Genomic DNA, 21,017 nt, shown 5'->3' with positions numbered 1-21,017 from the left:
GGTGATTTATTTACACATAAGTTAAGCAAGACACTGTTAATCTCCTCATCACAGAGCCCATTAATATGTTTAGAGCAACACGCCTGTACAAACAGTTTCTCCCAGACTGATGTCTCAAGTGACTGGCTGCCATGCAACACTGAGTGTAAGACATTCTCAGGGGAATTGAGGTTTTAATGTCTACAGTTAAATAGGTAATTAAATAAGTATATCCATCAATATTGTATATCCATCAATATACACAGCAAGATATTTTAAGTAGGACCCCTCATTTGACTTACCTACAGGGTCCACGTGATCTAGATGATCCACAAAGTCCCTCTTCCCCAAGTATACTGTGAGCTAAACCGGAAAATCAGAAACATCTTTGGAAAACAGCACAAGTTTCAACTTGCTACACAAAGACCCTTGAGGTAAAGCAAATTCTGCGAAACCTGCACAAGTATACACACACACACAACAATTTAAAAAACAGCTCAAGGCATGCCAAGCTGACCCCTGCTTGCTCCACTCCCTTCCTGAAGAAAACCCTTCTAGGCGGCGTGATCTCACAACACACATCCTCCACAAGCAAAACGCTCTCCATTACAGAGAAAGATTAGGAGAGAGAGAGATAATGCAGAACAGAAGAAACTTGGTTGAAATAGCAAACGGAGATAATAACGGAGGAAGTAATGTTGTGATCACCGCTTTGGTGATAAAGAAGCAGTCAAAAGATAAAAAGGAAGAAAAACGCACCAACTCGAACAAAAAACAATAAAAAAAACATCTAAAAGATGTGAATCTAGTAAAACCGAGAGTTGTAGGAAGTTTATGGGATTTGTAGAGGTGAGGTGTACAAGAGACGGAAAGAGAGAGATAAATGAGGGAGGTGAAGAGAGAGAAACAGGAAGGTAAAAGGTCCATGGAGATCAGTGATGAACCCACCTACCACAGGGGAATCTTACCTTGCAGTTGGGGCTGGACTTCTTGAAGACTCTGTAATAAATGAAAGACAGGAAATCATTACAAAACCTATTTTCTGTCAATGATTTTTGCAACATGACAAATAAAACAGAGCACATTTATAAGGTATTTATCAATGTGACAACATACCAAAGTGGGCAAATCCAAAAGATCATGCAACGCGACATTAGTCAAATTTATCATTATTGTGCAAGATTAAATTACACTTTCAATGTCTTTTCATTCGCCTTTAAGGTTTAGGAGGACTATAAGCACTATAAGGTTTAGTCAAACTGCAAAATATGAAAGCCAGTGACTACTTGTGGTTAACCAATGTAATTGCTGGAGTATTATCTGTGGCTCATGAGCAAATTCACAATTTTTATAGAAGCAAGTCTAATTCTGTCTGGGAATGGGAAAGATTGAAAGGAAGAAAGGGACAAAAGAATAATGACAAAACTGCTCTGGCAAACACAGAGAAGATGGACAAAAGGAAAGAGAGAGAGAGAGGGAGAAGGACAAAGGAAGAACAGAAAAAACACTAAATGGGATAGACGCAGCTGCACAGAGGAAGATAATGACAAAAAAAGCACACAAAAGTGTGGGAGAGTTACTGTAGGTGCTTGTGATTCATCTAAATGCAGAAAAATATGAAACGGACAAACAAGGAACAAGAACAAGGGGTTAAACCACTATGAGACAGTAGAGAGATCAGTAGTAGACAGACAATAAATAATAGTACTAGACATTAGTCAGGGTACATGACGGCAAAAGTCATTAATAAGGTGCCTGCGAGGAACAGAAGTACAGCCTGTTGAGTAAGGTGTACTTCTTGTGTTTTATATGTACCATTTAGACAAAAAATCTATTTCTATCGAATAAAAAATATATATTTACACAATTTATCCGATTGATTGGACTGTACATCATCCAACCCCACCATAGCAGCCATTCATTTACAAAGTCTTGGTACTCGCACAGCACTTTGAAAAAGTATGAGGGTCATTTAAGTCAAACCAGGACTTGCCTCTTAAGCCGCATTCAGACAGCCAGCGATGTTATCGCTGTGTGTCACCCCCATCACTTTCAATGAGGCGTTTCTAAATCTGCTTGTCATAAACAAATGAGTACCATCCACGCGAGTAACTGACGAGAGAAGGATGACGTGAACTACACTGCTTAGTTCTCATTGGTTGTCGCATCCAAATTTTCTCGACATTTGCATAAAGTTAAACTTTTCTTAACTTTCCCGCGTCGCTGGACACACCCATACAGTCGCCAATGATCACTTTTCACCCGGTTTCCATTGGAATGAATGAGATCGCGTCGCTCTGCTACTGCTGGTCGCTGGCTGTCTGAATGGGGCGTTATACTCTAGGGGAACACCGAATCCAGGATTCGGATTCGGCCGAATACTGGGCTTTTTGACAGGGTTCGGGTTCGGACGAATCTTAGATTTTTTTCCACCGAACCGAACCCTAAGCTTGCGCTACGCTGGTCGACTTCAAGCGGCCGTTGATTACACACATCAGGTGCAGACGTCTAGATAAGTTTTTTTTTTCGGTGAGCCTTAGGGGCGTTTCGCACCACATCGCTTTCATTGTGCTTTGCAGTCGGGCTATCAAAATGCATCCCCGCCCTATCTGTCGAGCTATCTTGACTTATAGGGAGGAAAAAATATATTTTAAATGCTTATGTATTCTCTCACAGATTTGGATGGGTAATTGTGGTGCATGAAATTCAGGCATTGGGTATTTAAATTGCGTTTGAGCGCGCGCTCGAGTTTCACTTTCACTTTTGCGATCTTTTTAAATATCTCGCAGCAAGCTTTAAAGTGATATAGATTGTACTGATTTGTCATGGATTTTTGTGCAAATCCTCCAACTTCTTCCTGTCAGTCATTACTATCGGTATTCAGATTCGGTATTCGGTCGAACCCAAAAAATCTGGATTCGGTGGATCCCTGTTATACTCATCAGACAAAAGTCTTTTCTATGAATTGATTTACTGAAAATACAACCAAGTCCCCATCCCTTACCACAGCCATGTAGGAACAGTGCACCGTACGTGAACTTTTTCCAGGTCAAACACGACGACGGTTCATGTCCTACTCGTTTCACCGTCGAAAGTATTTGCATTATTTTGAATTCCTTCAGGCCAGGGTTATAGATGTTGCATGCAAAAATTGTAAATGAACTAGACGTACACGCACAAAAAGTCATATTTTGAATGTGTAGCCAATCCATTTCAACCAGAATGGACTTCAAAATAAAGTGTTAGCAATAAACCCTTAAGGTTTAAAACAGATATGGCGACATATATGCAGTTACAGGTTTTAAATAAGTAATGCCTTACAAAGTTTGGAGTTTGGCTTAGTCTAGCACTTGGCCTTAGTTATATAAGAAATTAAAGTAGTGTTTACAAACATACCTTATAAAAAAACAATACTGATGTGCATTTTGAGACAAAACTATTGCACTAATACATGTTAAGATATGTCAGTACAAGGTGTTTCTCAAACATGCATTTTAGTCTGGGATTAGAATGAGCCCTGTCCAGGAAACGGCCCCTTATAGCTGCAATGAAACAAAAATTTTAACTCCAAGGTAATTATTGTCATGCACACACATGGACAAAGTAATATTATTGCCATATATTAACTAAGCATCACTGATTGACTTCTATTTAATACACTAAATACAACTCCAAAGCTCAATTATTAAACAAACAGAGCATGACATCATATCCTGTTGTCCAAATTTGTTGTAGAGGTTGTGAATTTTGCATGCCTGTGAGTGTAGAAAGAAGAGGAAAGAGGAAGAGTAAAACCTTAGCCTCAGCAGTAGTTGACAATAAATGCCCGTCAAACAAGTCCCTGTCAGCATTTCTTGAACCATCAGAACAGGAAAATGGAAACAAAACACACCCCATGTACCCAATGACTTATAAGCTAACCTCTTAAAACAATACATAGGTTACTTTACATGGGACTCTGAGTGCAAGTTTGCCATTTACATTTTAAGAGGGCACAGTCAAGACAAGTTTATCAAGAAACTCTGTTCCATCCCATTTATGAATGGTTGTTTATAGGAAACGTGCACTTGTAAGCGAGATCTAAATGTGGGTGTGTCTGTGATGATGTCATGTGTGCGGGCAACATAAGAGAGGAAGCGGTCTCACCCTGTGCTGAGAGGAGTGGCGTCCCATTGCTCCATCTGTTTCAAATGACAGAGAAACAACATCATGTGCACTCCCTCCACAGCACCTCACTTTCCCTAAATCACTCTGTAGGCCTACTCTATGCATCCCACTTTGAAACTCATCTGTTCCCCATGTGTTCTTTACTTTCTACACCCCTCTCTCTCTCGCAGTTCAAATTTATTTTCAAAAGTCTGGCGTGATGGTTTATGCATTCAAAATGGTTTTTGGCATGCATCTAAACGCATACATGCACGCAGACGAACAACAGAGAAACAAAAAGTTACAAACCATGTTCCAAAACATTACAAATGTTTTATGCCAAGTTTTAGAATTACAGTACAAACATTCAGATGCTGGAGCAACATCCTTGGCAACACAATCCCTAAATGTCTAGAAATAAATTACCCATAAGTGAGCAACAATGGCCTACCACTGATGACAAATGCCAAGATGGTGATATATAACTGGAATGTGTGTGCCATGAATGAAAAACTCTCTCACAAAGTCTCCTGTCAAACCAAGTTCAGAGATAAGAGATGTGCTGTAAACTGACAGCATTGAGATGCACACAAGCTTACAGACTCACTGCCACATCCTGAAGTGAAAACACAGCAGTGGCATGTGGTCATTACACCTCACCATTATTGAACCACACATGCATGACACCCCAAGTATATCGGTATATGCACACTCAGAATAAGAAAAGCGATTGAGAGGAAGACTTGCAGAATTAATGCCATAACCCCAGCACCATAGTGTTTGTGTGTGTGTGTAACACAGCTAGATGGTGACTGTTGACCTCATCCACTTCAGCTATAAATGTCAACTGCCTTCTTTAATTCATACTCAAAGAACATCAAACAATAGAGTTGTAGGTGCCAAGCACACCTACAAGAAAAAGTCAAAGTACAAAGAAAAGTGTCTGCTGCTATAACTCTTCGCGTTTTTTGTCAATTTGATAAATGTACACTGAATACTCCAACAAATGTTTGCCAGCTTTCCAGTCAGCAAAACAAAATAAAAAGCATATTTTTAAATTCTTCATCTAATTTAAACTCTTGAGCAGCTGTCAAAGCCATATACTTCATTTATAATTGTGCGTAGGTGTAGCCTGACGTGCACCTCACCAAAATTTTAACAACGCATCCATTCTATCACTGTCATTGGTCGATTAGAACCCGTCAAATAAAAATCTGCATCGGATTTCCTCATAGGCATTTCTGCTTGGATTGTAAGAACAAAGATGGGCCAAGTTGAGGAGTGATTTAACTTAAGCTGCAATCCATCACTGCTGGTCTTCTCAAGTCATACACAACAAGCTGCTACTTCTTCGTTTGTGGGTTTACTGTAGAGTAGGGGTGTCACGATTCTCTAAATCCGCGATTCGATTACATTTTCGATTCCAATGTCACGATTCTATTCTCGATTTTTAACTTTTTTTGAAAGCACAAAAAAAATGCAATGCCATTTTTAGAGTAGACTGTTATGAAATATAATATCTGACCTTAAACCCAAAGATGTCCTGCCATGTTAGTTGTGCTGCCAGTTGAAAAGTATGATACACGCACATACCTGATAAAACGAAACTTCCTGTCAGATGAACATCTGTCAGTACTTTGCACCTTGTCATTTAAACATGAGCGGGAGAAATGACGAGTTTATATGGATGCGAACTAATATTATGTCGGAGTCTGCTGCTTGTGTTGTAAGAGATTCCTCAGAATTTTCAGCGCAATTGATGAAATAAGATCGCACAACTTTCACACGCTTGCTAAATGAAACTGTGGGGATCGACCGCTTTAGTTTTATCAATGAAAGGCTTAAAATAGCGCTGTACATCATGTATTCGCCAGAAGTCAGAAAAGACGTAAAACATTGTGTTCAGTACATTAGATTAGATTAATGGGCGGGTTACTTGCGAGTTGAACAAATGCAAGCGAGAGAAATGACGCGAGGCGGAAACTGACACGTTTAATCTTACGCGCAATCGCGCACTACTGTTACAGTGTGTGAGAGTACAGCTGCTTATTTTGTTACTGAAAATTGTAATTTCAGAGCAACTGATCAAATAAGCTCGCAAAAATTTACACCCTCGCTAAATAAATTAGGCTGGGAGCAAACGCTTTAGTTTTATAAAAGTGTCAAATCTGCGCCGAACACTGTTTGTGTTATAAAAACGTTGTGCAATACATTAAACATTATAATAAGTGAAGTTTACGGTTTTGTGCACTGATATCAGACTTGTTTTGGATGACAAAGTTTATTATTATTTATTTATGTGCCTATATTACATATCTTTGTCACATTTTAAGTGTTTGATCACCACATTTGTTGATTGATCACTGCATTGTATTATTTATATACAGTATATTCTGTTAATGTATATAGTATATGTATAGCACTGTAGCATAATATACTGTAGTATATGTGTACTGTACTATAATATACACAAAGAATTTCGGGCGATGTATCGTTATCAGCCCTTTTCCTTCCTAATATCTGTATCGCCCCCCCCAGAAAAAAAATAAATGAAATCGGTCGTGCTCTAGTTAACTGGCGAAGCTACTTCTTCTTTGGCTGTCGCACTGGTTTACACACATGAATACTGCCTACTAGCGGTCTGCATGTGTAATTGCATGCAGACACGGATGACAATGCAGAAGTATATGAAATCCGATTGAGGATTGAGGCTAAAACCTAAGCTAAACTATAATAAGCCCTATACATACCACAAACGCACACATTCACACCTCTGTCTGCGTGGATGGCTGTATTCTTGCATATGCATGCACCTGCAAAAACCACATACTTTATATAGATGCTCTAGCATGCTTACTAAACAGAGCGCACCACATTAGAAACAGACACATGCATGCATCATTTTCCGAATGCACTCTTCGTAAACCAATCGAGTCTCTAGCACAAAGGGTCAATTAACAAGTGTGCGTCTGAACGTTATGATCTGGCTTTTTATCCACTTAATCCCAGTCAAGCTGCACACTTGCCTAAATACGCTGCATTCAGTTACCATGGCAGCCGAAAGGAGCTTTCTTGTGTTGCCATGACGACAGAATAAGGCATAAAGTTCATGGCGGCGCACGCAAAGTACATCAAAAAGTACATTTGTTGAGAAAAGAAAGAGCAAAAAGACAGCAACCACAAACTGGAGGGAAAATACATCAGACACTTCGATGTGAATGTGGAAGTGAAAAGCAGCTAATTGTATGTCTGCAAAAAGAAAACATCAAAAGAGCTCGAGTGATTCGATCGACCTTTACTGTCACCCAAATTTGAGGGCATCAATAATTTAGGGGAAACTGACATGTGTCTTACAATTTAAAAACAAAACAACCTGAAGTAACCTGATTTCTGTCAAAATACCACCTCTGAAAAAATACAACTGTAATATGGTGCTAATAACAACCACGGTACTTTTTTTTTCTCAAATCTTCTTGTACTGTAATAATTAAAAAGAAAAACATTCATGTTCTGATTTCTTTGCTGCTGTATGCCGGAAATTTACGCTCGACTACATAAATGGTGTTAAAACACACATTGCTCTCATCTCAAACAACATCCAAATTTTATGTGACAAAATCCTGTAGGGAAGATACTGCAGGCCGTATCCTAGTGACTGATAACCATTTACAAACACAGCAAAGCAACAAAAAACAAATATATACAAGGCCATGTATCTATGCTCTGTAGGAATGCAAATATTAGTGACTGTGCATCCACAGACAACACTCATATGGCAAGGAATAGTTCCTGTTCCCCTCATTCAAATGTAAAATGCAAATGCTTTTGGCACACAATATACTTTTAAAAAAGGGAAAATAGGAAGCGTTTGTTGGTATCTTCGATCTGTGTTGATCCCGTTCTGTCACTTTTTCCATTTCTCTCCTCAAATCACTGCAGTTCAAATGCCAGGACGATCACACGTCATTAGTATCAAACATCACCATTCTAAAACAGGCCCTTATAGATCTGACATTGGAGACTGTTACAGTAGAAGGACATATACTATACACAATCTATACACACCGAGGAGACACACTTTCATTATCGCCAAGGACTGCAAGTGTGTGCACGAATGTGTACTCGTGTTAGAAGGAGATGGGAAAATCAATCAGGGTCTCAATTTAATTTGGGAAGGGTAAAGAGGGGCTAAATAAAGGCACATTTATCAAGGCAGATAGAGGGAGACATACCAGGGAGGTGGGGAAGGAGTACTGTAAATGCCAGACATATTTTTAAAAGGTTTAAAAAAAACACGACTGGCCTTGTATAAGTCTGAATATGCATCAATACTAAGTGCAAGCAGAACTTTTTAATTCTGGTCACACTATACCCACTTTACTCAAAAGTATACAAACTACATGATATGGGGCTATATACGTCTGTGAGAAATGTATTTTGTTTGCAGTATGCAATGTCCCACAATGCAATGCACCCATAACATTTTCTGACACATGGTCAGAATGGCAAGGTGTGAGACTAATTATAAGCTGATTGCTTGCTTCATATACTCATTTTTATTATATATAGGGGAAGGCGGGGCACAACCTAACGCGTTTTGGTTTTGGCTCAATCAGCCTAAAAATATTTTAGTTTGATTAATTATAGTTTTACACAATCAACACACACATATCTGCTACAAATGAACATTTGAAGTTTATTTTTAGTACTTACCATTCTTGGACAATTACACCAAACGTGACAGAAGTGCAAACGTTACAATTTACCACATAGGTGGGGTAAGTTGTAACAGGCAGGGGGTTAGTTGTAACACTTGCTAAATATTAAGTTTGCAGGCAAATATTTCAATACTATTACTTGAAGTGGATATTATTTATATATCGGTCTATAATAGACAGGTATCCACACTGTATTCATTAATCCAGCCCTTTTCTAACAATAGTTCAATTATAAATGGATACAAATGTCTAAATAATGTGAGAAAAAGCAGCAAAATTATGACAAAACTTTTTTTTTATATGTGACCCAGTCTGTATGTAATAACCATACTACAGTTTCAAAACTCAAATTCTGAGATAATGAGCATCAAAGTCTGATTTTAGTCATTCATTTCATTATGATTTCAATCTTTGACGTGACCTTATTCAATCAATATTAAAGATATGAACAAAACTACATTTGACAAACGATTTTTGATAAGACAGGCACATTTATTTTGTTGGCAGCCAGCAATCATTTGTGTGTAGCCTATTTAAAAAAAACGGCAAGAATTACGCAAACGTTAGCGGTTTTCATATCATAAGTGCTGAGGGGTAAGTTGTAACACAGCGTTACTATTAACCCCGCTGAGTCAAAATATTTTCAAGCCCACCAAAAAAGTTGCTAAAAGCTGCAGACATATTTCAAAATGATGCTATGTTTTAGTCATCTTGGGCCAGTTGTTCAAAGGTAAGCTGATCGGATTTTGGTTATCGGATTGGATCAAATCTTGAAAATGGGTTGTTCAAAAGGGAAAGAAGGAATCTGAAATCAGATTAGATTACAGAATCCAATCCTAGTTTAAATCTGGATCAAACCTTCAGTTTGTGTTGTTCAAAACTTGTCAGTAGGATTTGGATAACTTTGATCCACAAAAACTGGATTATCCTGATCCCAACAGGGGGTAGGATTTAAAGGTGGATTCCAGGAGGGAAATGTAGAAAAACTTTAAAATTGGTCAAATAACACATTTGTTTCATTTGACTTGTGTAACTGTTGTAACAGTGATAAAGTAGATATAGTATAGACATAGGCTACCAATTAAGCTATTCAGTAAAGTAAAAATAATGAAATATGAAATAATCCCCCAAACAGATTTCAATCACAAACAAAAATAATATATTCAATTTTTATGTCATTCATCATCATATATTAATTTCAAAGAAACAATCATCAGAGATGAGCCTGTCAAAAACAATGTCTAACAATGGCATCCCTTACTATACGTCCACTCAGTCCCTCATTCTGACAGAATGCCAGAGGTTGGTCTGGTTCTTCAAACGGCTCAGGTGCATCATAAACATCATCACAGGGAGGGACATTGCACCTGGTAGAGATGTTGTGCAGGACATACACGCTAGTATTATGTTGCATGCTCTCTGTGGTTCCACTCGCAAGTAGTTAAGGCATGCAAAGCGTCTCTTCAGAACTCCATTTAAAAGCTCAATTGCACATCTTGTTTTGCAATGAGTAGTGTTGATGAATACATAGATGTGGTTCTGGACATTATTGGAGGTGAAAACTATAAAGCTCTGCATGGGATTCAGGGTGTTGTAGGGGATGGTGAGCCTACGATTGTAAAGGAAAGTGAGGAAACATTCATTCTGGATCTCAGCCCTACTGTATTATTGAAATACAACCTGGACCCTTACTGGTAGAGCCAGCAGTCACAGGAGCTCAGAAAAGACACTTAAAGGTCCTTTGTGCGTCCACAATGTATTTTGGTGACTCAGATGAGGGTTCATAAAAGAAATTATAAATGGATGTTTATGTTATTTTTGCGTTTTGTCTCAAAATTAAAAACTCTTACAGTGATCCCACATTGGTTCTTCTACCTGTTCTTCACATAGCTGGTAGCAAATGTTGTGATATGTTGTCCCATTTAGAGCACAGGTAATCTGGATTTGGTAATCTTGAAAACTGTGTATCTGGATCAGGGTGATCCAATCCAATGTTGCTTTGAAAAACCGGCATAAAAGTAAGACGGATTACCTGATCCTGAATAGGAAAAAATGTGATTTCCAAATCCGGATCATTTTGATCCAGATTAAACTTTTTGAACAACTGGCCCCTTGTTACTGATTAATGTGACATAACATTGGATTTGGTATCTTACACACCCAACTTATAAACCAAAAAAAAAACCATGAAAAAAATGTACTTACATGCCACCAAAACACTCGTTCATAAATATCTCATATACATTTCCAATCATTTGCGAGAGATCGTCTTTTGGCAGCGTGAAAAAATACCAGAAATACAAAACCCTCAACCTTGTGCAACAATGTAAAGAGTCCGTGTTACAACTAACCCCACGTTAGTTTTTTCCCCGCGCACCCCTACTTTGAGAGTATGCACGCAGTATCATTTCCAGTATTTGGTAAGCAAATATTACATTTCAAATGTTTTATTTTAATGAAAATATGATTCAGTGAAGCTTTGTTCAAGGGATAGTTAAGCAAAAAAATGAAGGTTACCCCATGATTTACTCAGCCTCGAGATACAAACATCCATCATCCATTTTAGACAAACACATTTTCAGTCATTCTATAAAATGTCCTGGCTTTTCCAAGCTTTACAACCGTCGAAAACTTGGTGCACGACTTTCAAGTCCAAAAAAGTGCATCTCTCCTTCACAGAAGTAATCCACACGGCTACAGAGGGTTAATAAAGGTCTTCTGGGGTCAATCAATGCAACTTTGTAAGATAATGCAGGACTGACATTGAGTTTGTCTGAAAGATGATGGACATGTATATCTCTGATGGCTTGAGGGCGAGTAAATCATAAGGTAATTTTCATTTTTCGCCGAACTATCGCTTTAAGGGAGAAGTCACACTGTTTGGAGACAAAGGCCCTACCAGTGTCATGATGATATATATATCATGATGTGCTTTATAGACTGAGGTAACAATCGACAGGGATCTGGATAAACAGTATTATATTAATATGTAGTTGACAATATAATTATAGTTTTTTAAAAATGTAATTTTTCCTATAAAGAAATTTAATTTAATAGATAAAATCTTAGTGTGAAAATAATGATATAGCATTGTGTGGTAAAACCGCATATCTTAAAATATTAACCCCCCATCCGAACAAACAAGTTTATAGATGATTTCCCAGCATTTTGCCTTTTGAAACTGAGGCAAGATCTCTGTGTGTTTCCCACATTACTGGCTATCAATTTTCTGCACAGCCAGAAGCTAAACTCAAGACTTAATACCAAATCGCCCACTGAATTCTGCCTATTGTTTTGGCAGATTACAGTGTGCGTCATTGTCAGGGATTTTGCGTTTTCCAATGAGCAACAGCCAAATAGAGACCCGTTTGCTGATAAACACTCAAACAAACACACACACACACACTATTAACTTACATGAGGTACGTGAGGTCATTTGGATCCGACTGGCATGTTAATAAGGGTCATGACCAAACAGGCTAATCGCTAGGAATGTCAGTCTTAAAACCTTATTGTACATTAAACTCTATAAAACCGCGTGATTAGCATATTTTTGAGGCATGGTGAAAAAAAATATTAAAGAAACAGCAGTGATATTTAGGAAGTTTAAGATTGCATGATTGTATTCTTTATTTTCGTTATTGGTCCATTTGTGTTCTTTAATATTGTGTCCAAATGAGTTTATTTGGGTTTTTAATCTATTTTTTAAACATTTATTCTCTTGGGTGCCGCTAAAACTTATTAGGCAAGCTCAGTCAGGCCACACAAATGGACAAAACACTTAAGTGAGAAATTAGAAGCTGACAACACAGTCTGTGCTAACTGCTGACTGAGGAAGATCGACTTCAGCTTTCAGGATCCGAAGGGATCGTGCGTCACAGACTGCGTGTGAGGCAGCGATTGTGTTCGAGCGTGACACTGAGACACAAACTCGACATTCACAGAGTGCGGGGAGCATTTGGAGAAATAGAAGAGAGAAAGCATAAAACACGAGATGTCAGCTTTAGTATTCACAGATGGCAAGTATTGATCCTGTGACAGTCATGGCCATTTAAAGAGCAATTCATAAATTATTTATATAAATGCATCGATTCAGCAAATTATAATATATTGTCTCTTAATGTTAGAGGCCTGAGAAATATATATAAAATATACACATTACATATGGCATAAAAATGCATCAAATGTCAATTATATGGAATCTGCAATTTTGAATCATGCAAATCATGAGCTTTCCATGAGTAAGAGGATGGAAGTTATTTACAAATTCACAAATGAGACATGCAAATAAAGCAAGCATAGTCCATTCGGTAGGCCTTGTTACAGTCCTTTAGTTTATATTACATACTAACACATCTATATTACAAATACAATCAACAGACAAGAGATAAAATGTGACCCTATAGTTAAAACCCAAACGGTTTTCAACAAACTCATCCTAATGTAAACATTCTATGAAAATATTACATTGCTATGTTTAATTATGACTGAATAAGGTCATGTCAAAATTGAAATCTATGTAAAATCAATGAGTTAAATCAATCTTTGATGCTCCTAATCTCATAATAATTAGATTGAGACTGAAGTCTGGAAATAACTGAAAATCATCCTTATCAACCAGAAACGCCTCCTTAATATGCAATGTTGAAACTTTATGTGAATGTTTTTTTTTTGTTTCATTTTGAAACTTTCACAAAGTCCTTGACTTAAAGGAACAGGTGCTGAATTTTAAATTCCTTAATAAACTCAGTACAGAGAACAACACTTAACTGAATTGTGCCAGAAGGTTTGTTTGGTTGAATGATTAAACATCATTTATAAGCCCAGCATTAAGCAATTTTTAACTACTGAAAAAACTAAAAATACACCAGTATTATATTTATAGTCAATGTCATGTTGAAGTTCTTAAATGTTAAAGCTGCAAAAGTGGCTGCATGTTTTCTCTTAAAATTACTTCTAGGAATTTAAATGCATTGAAGTAAACAGGATGTGTAGTCGAGTGCTGAAAATCAAATGAGGGTGCAAGAACTGTAAATACCGTGTTTAGAAAATATAAAAGTCAAGTGACTTGACAAAAACTGTGTTTTTATTGGATTTTCCTAAAACATATGGAATGTGAATAATTAAAATTAAACATAAACATCGCAAAACATATGCCCTTGATAGCAGTTCAGATGGTATGTCACACATGTCATCTGCATCAATGTATATTAGAGTTCTTTAAAGAGCACCCATTTCATTGCTAAAAACAATGTTATTTTGCAAGTTTGGTAAAATACAATGTGTTCACATGGTTTCTGGTTCAAAAAACACATTATTTTCACCATACCAAACATTTTTGTTCCTCCATATATCCGTGCCTTCCTCAAACGCTCTGATTTTTTACAAAGCTCACACATCTAAAAAGCACTGTGATTGGCCTGAATACCTCTGGCGTCCACCGGAAATGTGACGCTCCTTACCATGAAGATAAACTCACAATGCAATGCTAACAGAAGTAAATATTGTATTTACTACCTTATCAATACAAGCTGAATCTGATCCAGAAAATGCAGATGGCCAAGCTGATCGATCAACTTTGCCAGTGCGGCTTGAGCAGAACATTACAGATTGGTAAGGTAAGGTTCACTAAAACATAAAACCAAACATCTCGCAGATACAACAAGCGCTACTCTGCACTGTGCAAAACTTGCGTTTGAATCATGATTTAGTCAGTAGTAAAATCTTTAAATATTTGTTGTAGTCCAAGAAAAGAGATATACGTTGGTTGGAAACAATAACCCGTGTCATTGTTAACTTTGGGATTTTTACCTTTTGCGTATCGTTAACATGTAGTAATACATAATTACACACCAAAGGAAATGTAACATTGCGAATCGGATAATATGTGCTCTTTAAGCAAGAATGTTTCAATTGCTGTGCATTTTTATTGGAAGGTGTCCCTGACATTCTTTTTAGCATCAAAATGACATCAATAAGTGTAGTGGATGTAAATCATCACAATTCACAATATTACTCAACTGAATTTCAGACCTCTAACAGTTATAGACTGAGACTGACCTAGTGGCCAAAGGTTAGAGAGTCGAGCTTGTAACCCAAAGTTTGTTCAGATTTACATTTGCAAATTTATACTGCTGCAGTATATAGTAGAGGATTAGAGCAGGGGTTCTCAAACAGGGGGCCGCGAGATTGTGAGGGGAGCCCAGTTTAAAGGTCACGTTCTTCCTGATCCCATGTTTCAAACCTTAGTTAGTGTGTAATGTTGCTATTAGAGCATAAATAATAACTGCAAAATGATAAAGCTCAAAGTTCACTGCCATGCGATATATTTTCTTTAACAGAATTCCCCTTTCAAAGCCTACAGCGAACGGCCGGTTTGGACTACAGCCCTCTACTTTCCGGATAAATGACATCCATAAACCGTTTTTTGACTAAACTCCGCCCACAGGAATACATCAGTTGCCAGCTTTGACTCAAATGGCTCTGCCAAGCCAAGCTGTTGTCGAATCACAACACACTAAACAAGCTACACAATCAGAACTCATTACGTATTTCTGAAGCAGGGACTTCATAAAACAAGGAAGACATCAGCCCGTTTTGAGGACAGTGAAAACAGCGCTATACAGATAAGTAAACTGTGTGAAAAATACTGTGGTTTTTTTACATGTGAAACATGAACACATGTTATATTGCACACGGTAAACACAATCAAAACTTCAAAAACATAGAAAAAATGGGACCTTTAATTACATTTTATAAAACACATTCCCATAAATCTGTGCAATTAAACCTAAAAAAAAAAATAAGACTACCAATCAACAGTCTAATCTGATATGTTTTGTTTAATTAATACTTTAAGTTTTAAAATGTTTTGTCATAAATTTGCTTTGGGGGCCATGAAGGGATGCACAGTACACAAGGGGGGCCGCACGTCAAAAAAAGCTTGAGAACTTAGAAGATCTCAAAAAATACAAATGCTGTTTGTCTGTTTGGGTTATCTTCTCAATTAAATGAAATAGACAATTTCATTATACACAAACCAATTTAAAGCACATATGAGTGAAGAACATAGTTGATTAGATATTTATCGCTTCAACAGTTTTTCTTCCCAAATCTCTGACATCAGGAAATTAAGGCCTGAAAAGAGGATCATTTGAAAATAATGGAGTGAGAAACATAAAGAAAATAGAGCGAAAGGCTCTTTACAAAATGGTGACGCTTCAACAATTGGTGAGTAACAGTGAGCCACACAATGCGAAGATGATTCTCCTTCACGTCTCGAGTCACAACATCTGCCGGAGATATAACACACTCTGCACACTTTCACATAGTCGTGGTTTAACAGCTTTACCCAACTGGCTGTCATACCACTGCTAATCTGCCCTGATCGACGAGGAAATATTGGGTAACATACTTGAGCTGTTTAGCATGACCGTGACCATAATCTCAGGTCTTCTGAACATGAGATCTTTAAGTTAAGTTTCAAACAAGAGCCAAAAAGTTAGATAGAAGAAAGTGATAAGAGACAGGTCAGATAACAAGCACACATTACTTTCTTGAGGAAGAAAGACTGCTGAGTTTCAGCAGAATCATCACGCATATCCTCATGCCCTGTTTCCTCTCTTCGTAACCCAAGGAAACGCTTTAAATTCCATACTTACTCAAAAACTATTTCATCAGACATTTAGAGCAGAAAGTTACATGCATAATAAACCATGTCCCAGAGATACAGGAACAGGATCAGGACATGACCCCTAAAGCCCAGAGTGTAGTCGGTTTTTTACATGTGCATGAACGTATGCGCACGGGCGAACGTACCAGCCTAGGAAAGCATAGTTTATTTGACTCGTACATATACACAGAGTTCGACGTATAAGCATTGCAACAAAATGCTATGAATCTCCTGCACTCAAAAAAATGAACTTTCGCCTTTGCCAGTTTTACTTAATCCTTTCATATTGTGATTGCTTAAAAAAATTAATTTAACAACGTGAACTTAATTGAATTGAGTTTATTCAACAAAAAGGTGTGTCTTGTCAGCTTTACTTAAAAATTATTTGTTCAGCCAACATAACAGTGTTGTGTAAAATTAACAGATTAATAAAACCAATAAAGACTGGCATCTCATTGGCTGATGATGTTGCAGTGTATTATGGGTAATTGTTGTTGTTCTGGCACCCTCTTGCAGAAGTGTAGCACCATTAGATACGTACCTGTGCCCAACTATGAGTGAATTAACTTGTTCTGATATATTATTAGAACAAAAACAAACAAATTAATGGTTTGAAATGTAACATTTCATTTCAAATATATTTGTGATGTACTTGATAAGTTATAATTAAGAGGCTTATATGATTAGTTGTATTAAGCAGCTGCACTATGATTGATTGATTGATTGATTCAGTGTTAAGGAGTTATTAGTTAAAAGGGGTGGAGTTTATAAAATGGCATTATTCAAATTTTTGTCATCATTAATTAATTTTTATATGTACAATCAACTCAACTGTTGTTTGTTAAGTTTACTTAATCTTCTTTTGTTAAATGAACTAAATTATTGTTCGTTGAGTTTACTTAACAAATTATGTGGAACCTGTTGACAAAATATTTTTAAGTAAATCCAACATTTCATTTTTTTGAGTGTTACTTTCTCCTGTACGCACATGCCAGACAGTAACAGACATACTACAATCCCGCTGCACGCATTCTTTTCTGATGAAGAAATTTACGTGAAGCGCACTGTACGCAAACCTAATCTAAAACATGAAAAAAGAAAATGTGCAAAAACACAGACATGAGGAAAACTGTCAACAGAATACAAAAAAAGAAACTGAAGGCAAAGGGAAAGAGAGACAGAAGCAGAGCAAGAGAGGAAAGAGGGGATAAGTGGAGTCAGATCTCTTGCCTAATCATGTGGTGGTCACACTTCCTTCATTCTGCCTGTGTGTTTCCTGTTCCTATTGTGTAGGTGTGAGAAAGCAGCAAAGGTTTAAGCAACGGGTCGCATGCAGAAATGCACATGCAAGCAGGTAACAGTGCTGCTTATGCATCGGAATTATGTTTCCACACATACATTGAACCACCAAACATAAATAGATAGATAGCAGACATGTGTGCATGTGTAACTTGTGGAGTTTTGACTTTTTTGTGACAAATGGCAGACACACAGATACTTAAATTACATCACCCTCAGCTACAACCTTTAGCTGTTGAAACAGAAAACAAATAGCCATTTTCATTTTTAGTTCTCATTTATTTATACAAAATGAGCAAATGTTTATTTATTCAACTTGAAAAGTAAAAAAAGGAATTAATATGGTACAACTGACCTATAAAAAAAGACATTAATAGGCAATCATTTACTCACTTAAATGCCATCCTAGGTGTATACGACTTCCTCCCTTCAGATGATCATTCGTTTTCGTTAGTTGTATGCTGATTTCGCATTTTATATTAGAAGTGTAATGCTAAATGTGTTCGGCTACAGAAAGGAAATCATATAATATCATATAATCTATAGAAAGGCATTCGAATAGAAGTAAATTATGGGCAAATTTTATTTTTGGTAAACTATACCTTAAATGCGTTCTTGTTGCATTGATGTGCAAAATGATTGAAAGAAAGGTAATAAATACATTGAACAATAAAGAAGAAAAACAATTTGAAAAAAAAATTACAAAAAAAGGTAAATAAGGCTGTTTAAAATGAATGTTTATAGACCAATTTAGAGTAGATGTCACAGTTACGCCACTGCAAGCTGCACGCGCAATGCGGTTGCAGAAAAACAGTGGAAATGAATTAGACACGAGTGAAAAGAGCAAGATAACTCACTGGAAAATGTCCTGTTGTGCTGTTAAGTGTCAGAATAAGAATGCCAAAAAAGATGGCTTTCATTTTTATAGAATACCATCGTCGAAGACATCATTTGAAGATAAACGTAGGTGTTTATGATTACAATAAGCCCTTAAACGGACAGAATGGAGGGAGGAAATCATCTGGAAATCTTTTAATAATTAGAATAGAAATTAAGTAGAGAAGATGTCCGGTGTTCTGTCGAAGTCTGTTCCCTCCATGTGTTTCTTATAGTGTTTTTATCACGTTACAATTATAATTTATTCAGAATAAATGTTTTTTTTAATATAATGAAAAAGCAATAATATCACAATTTTTTTATATTTCATAATTTTTTCGTTTTCTATTATTTCTTTTTATTTCCTTATATCTTAGCTTATGTCTTCTTCCTGTTTGTTCTAAAATTATTATGTTTACATACTTAATAAATATATAAATATAGCACACAAACACACACATGATATAAAGTGTTATTAATATATAAACAGGCCTTTTTAATGTATGTTTAAACATTATAATTTATAATAGATTTAGAACAAACACGTAAGATAAATATAAGGAAGAAATAATAGAAAACAGGAAAATTATGAAATATTTAATAAACGCTATTATATATAATACATGATAGTATTGCTTTTATATGTACTTAAGCGATTCAGACTGTAAAAATAATTGATTTAGCAAAAAAGAACAATACATATACACATACATGAATATCAGTAGCCAAGCCATTTAAACTTTTTATCTATCTAAAAAAATAAACGTAACGTGATTAAAACGCTATAAGAAACATTGCACTAAAGAGAAACATAGGGGAATCAGACTTCGACAGAACACCAGATCCATAAAAATAACGGTTTAATGCTAAAACACTTCACAACCCTACTGCGGAACAGTCACTTTCTGCAACCAGTTTGGCTCCGCCCACAAAAAAAAACGTCATCTCTGTTTGCAAACACGAAATTGGTCTATACCTGCGCTCACTCAAGATGTTTAAACTTGACCCACATGCGCAGCTTGTGTCCCTCAATGCTTATGAAATACTTGCGCCTCTCTCTCTGCATCGCAAGACTTAATGCCCCCGTCTCCCAAAATGGACGATGCATTTAAACCTATTTTTTAAGGTCTATGGTTTAAACTTGACACACACGCGCAGCCCAACACTGCTTACAAGCCTGGCTCGTTAAATTCCATTTAACTGGTTTGCCAACTTGAATGAAATGACATTGAATGCATTTTCTACTCATTTTAAAAATCCCAAATGCATTTAATATTTTGATTATTATGAAGTTGAGTATTACATTTCTTTGTTTACAAAACAAACATGCATACAAATCTTCCCAGTAAAACTCAGTCACCCATTTAAATAATTTAACTTTTGGTCAAAGTTGCAGCTATAATAAACCCACTTATTTAAATACTGTTAGTAGCTAAAGACCATTTTACATGTCATAAAATAAAATAAAATAAATCAGTGTTAATTATATTCTTAATTTCTTTATTTTTGTTTCCTTGTTTTCATAAAAATAAACAGATAAGTGTGTCTGCTGGCGCATCCCTATCCAAAAACACAACCAGTTTTATTAATAATGTTACCCTGAGTGAGAAGTGTTACCAGAATTAGTTTTAATTAAGGTGAAAAAAAAAGTTAATGTATTTTTGTTGATGTTTAAATGGATTTTAAAGCATATGGTATCCAAAAAAGTACCGCTAGGAACCGGTATCGAAACAGAGATATCAAAATTGGCACCGGATCGAAAGATTTTAAACAATACCCAGCCCTAGGCTGGCTCCAGTTCCTATAGACCCCAAAATACACAACTTTAGGAGCAAAATATAGTGTGTTTACAGCCTGGAACAAAAAGTGTTTTTGGTCTATATAGTGAATTTTGCCCTTCATGACAATTGTTTTGTAACCCATCCGTTTTAAAGATCAGCATAATTAAGGGTGTGGCCACCTGAGTGACGGTTGAACAGCCACTGCTGTCATAGAGTCAAGCTAGGCGTGTGTGGTTTCAGCAACAAGCCACCTCAGCTTCAACCACGTCCCACCTACTCATTTTTGATTATCTGCGAGCGATTCGTGGTGACACGCGGCCAAGATGGCGACGGCAGTCTCCGTCTACTATTGGCTTCAAAAAGCTCTTCACAAACCTATGGGTGACGTCACGGACACCACGTCCATATTTTATTTTTTACAGTCTATGATCAGGACAGCCATCCTGTATCCGACCTCACCCTCTACCATACAGTGGTTTGGTGGTCAGTAGTATCTAACTAAATGAATCACCTTGAAAAAGTATTTTGCCAGGACTATTGTGGTAT

At 36.7% G+C, this 21,017-nt stretch overlaps 1 protein-coding gene across 1 annotated transcript in view; it reads right to left on the bottom strand.

Annotated features, from left to right (window-relative positions):
• The window catches only part of arrb2b (arrestin, beta 2b), a 54,000-nt gene that overhangs the window by 18,536 nt on the left and 14,447 nt on the right, over positions 1-21,017 (bottom strand). The window contains exons 2-3 of the mRNA XM_065248808.2: positions 948-978; positions 282-342 (exon numbers count right to left, since the gene is read on the bottom strand). Coding sequence (XP_065104880.1) covers positions 282-342; positions 948-978 — 92 coding nt within the window. The remainder of the gene's footprint in view (positions 1-281; positions 343-947; positions 979-21,017) is intronic.

This window comes from Paramisgurnus dabryanus, chromosome 2, assembly GCF_030506205.2.
Source record: "Paramisgurnus dabryanus chromosome 2, PD_genome_1.1, whole genome shotgun sequence".
In the NCBI taxonomy this organism is placed as follows: Eukaryota; Metazoa; Chordata; class Actinopteri; order Cypriniformes; family Cobitidae; genus Paramisgurnus; species Paramisgurnus dabryanus.
The sequence above is the reverse complement of the archived record's forward strand: the minus strand, read 5'-3'. Positions and strand labels throughout refer to the sequence as shown.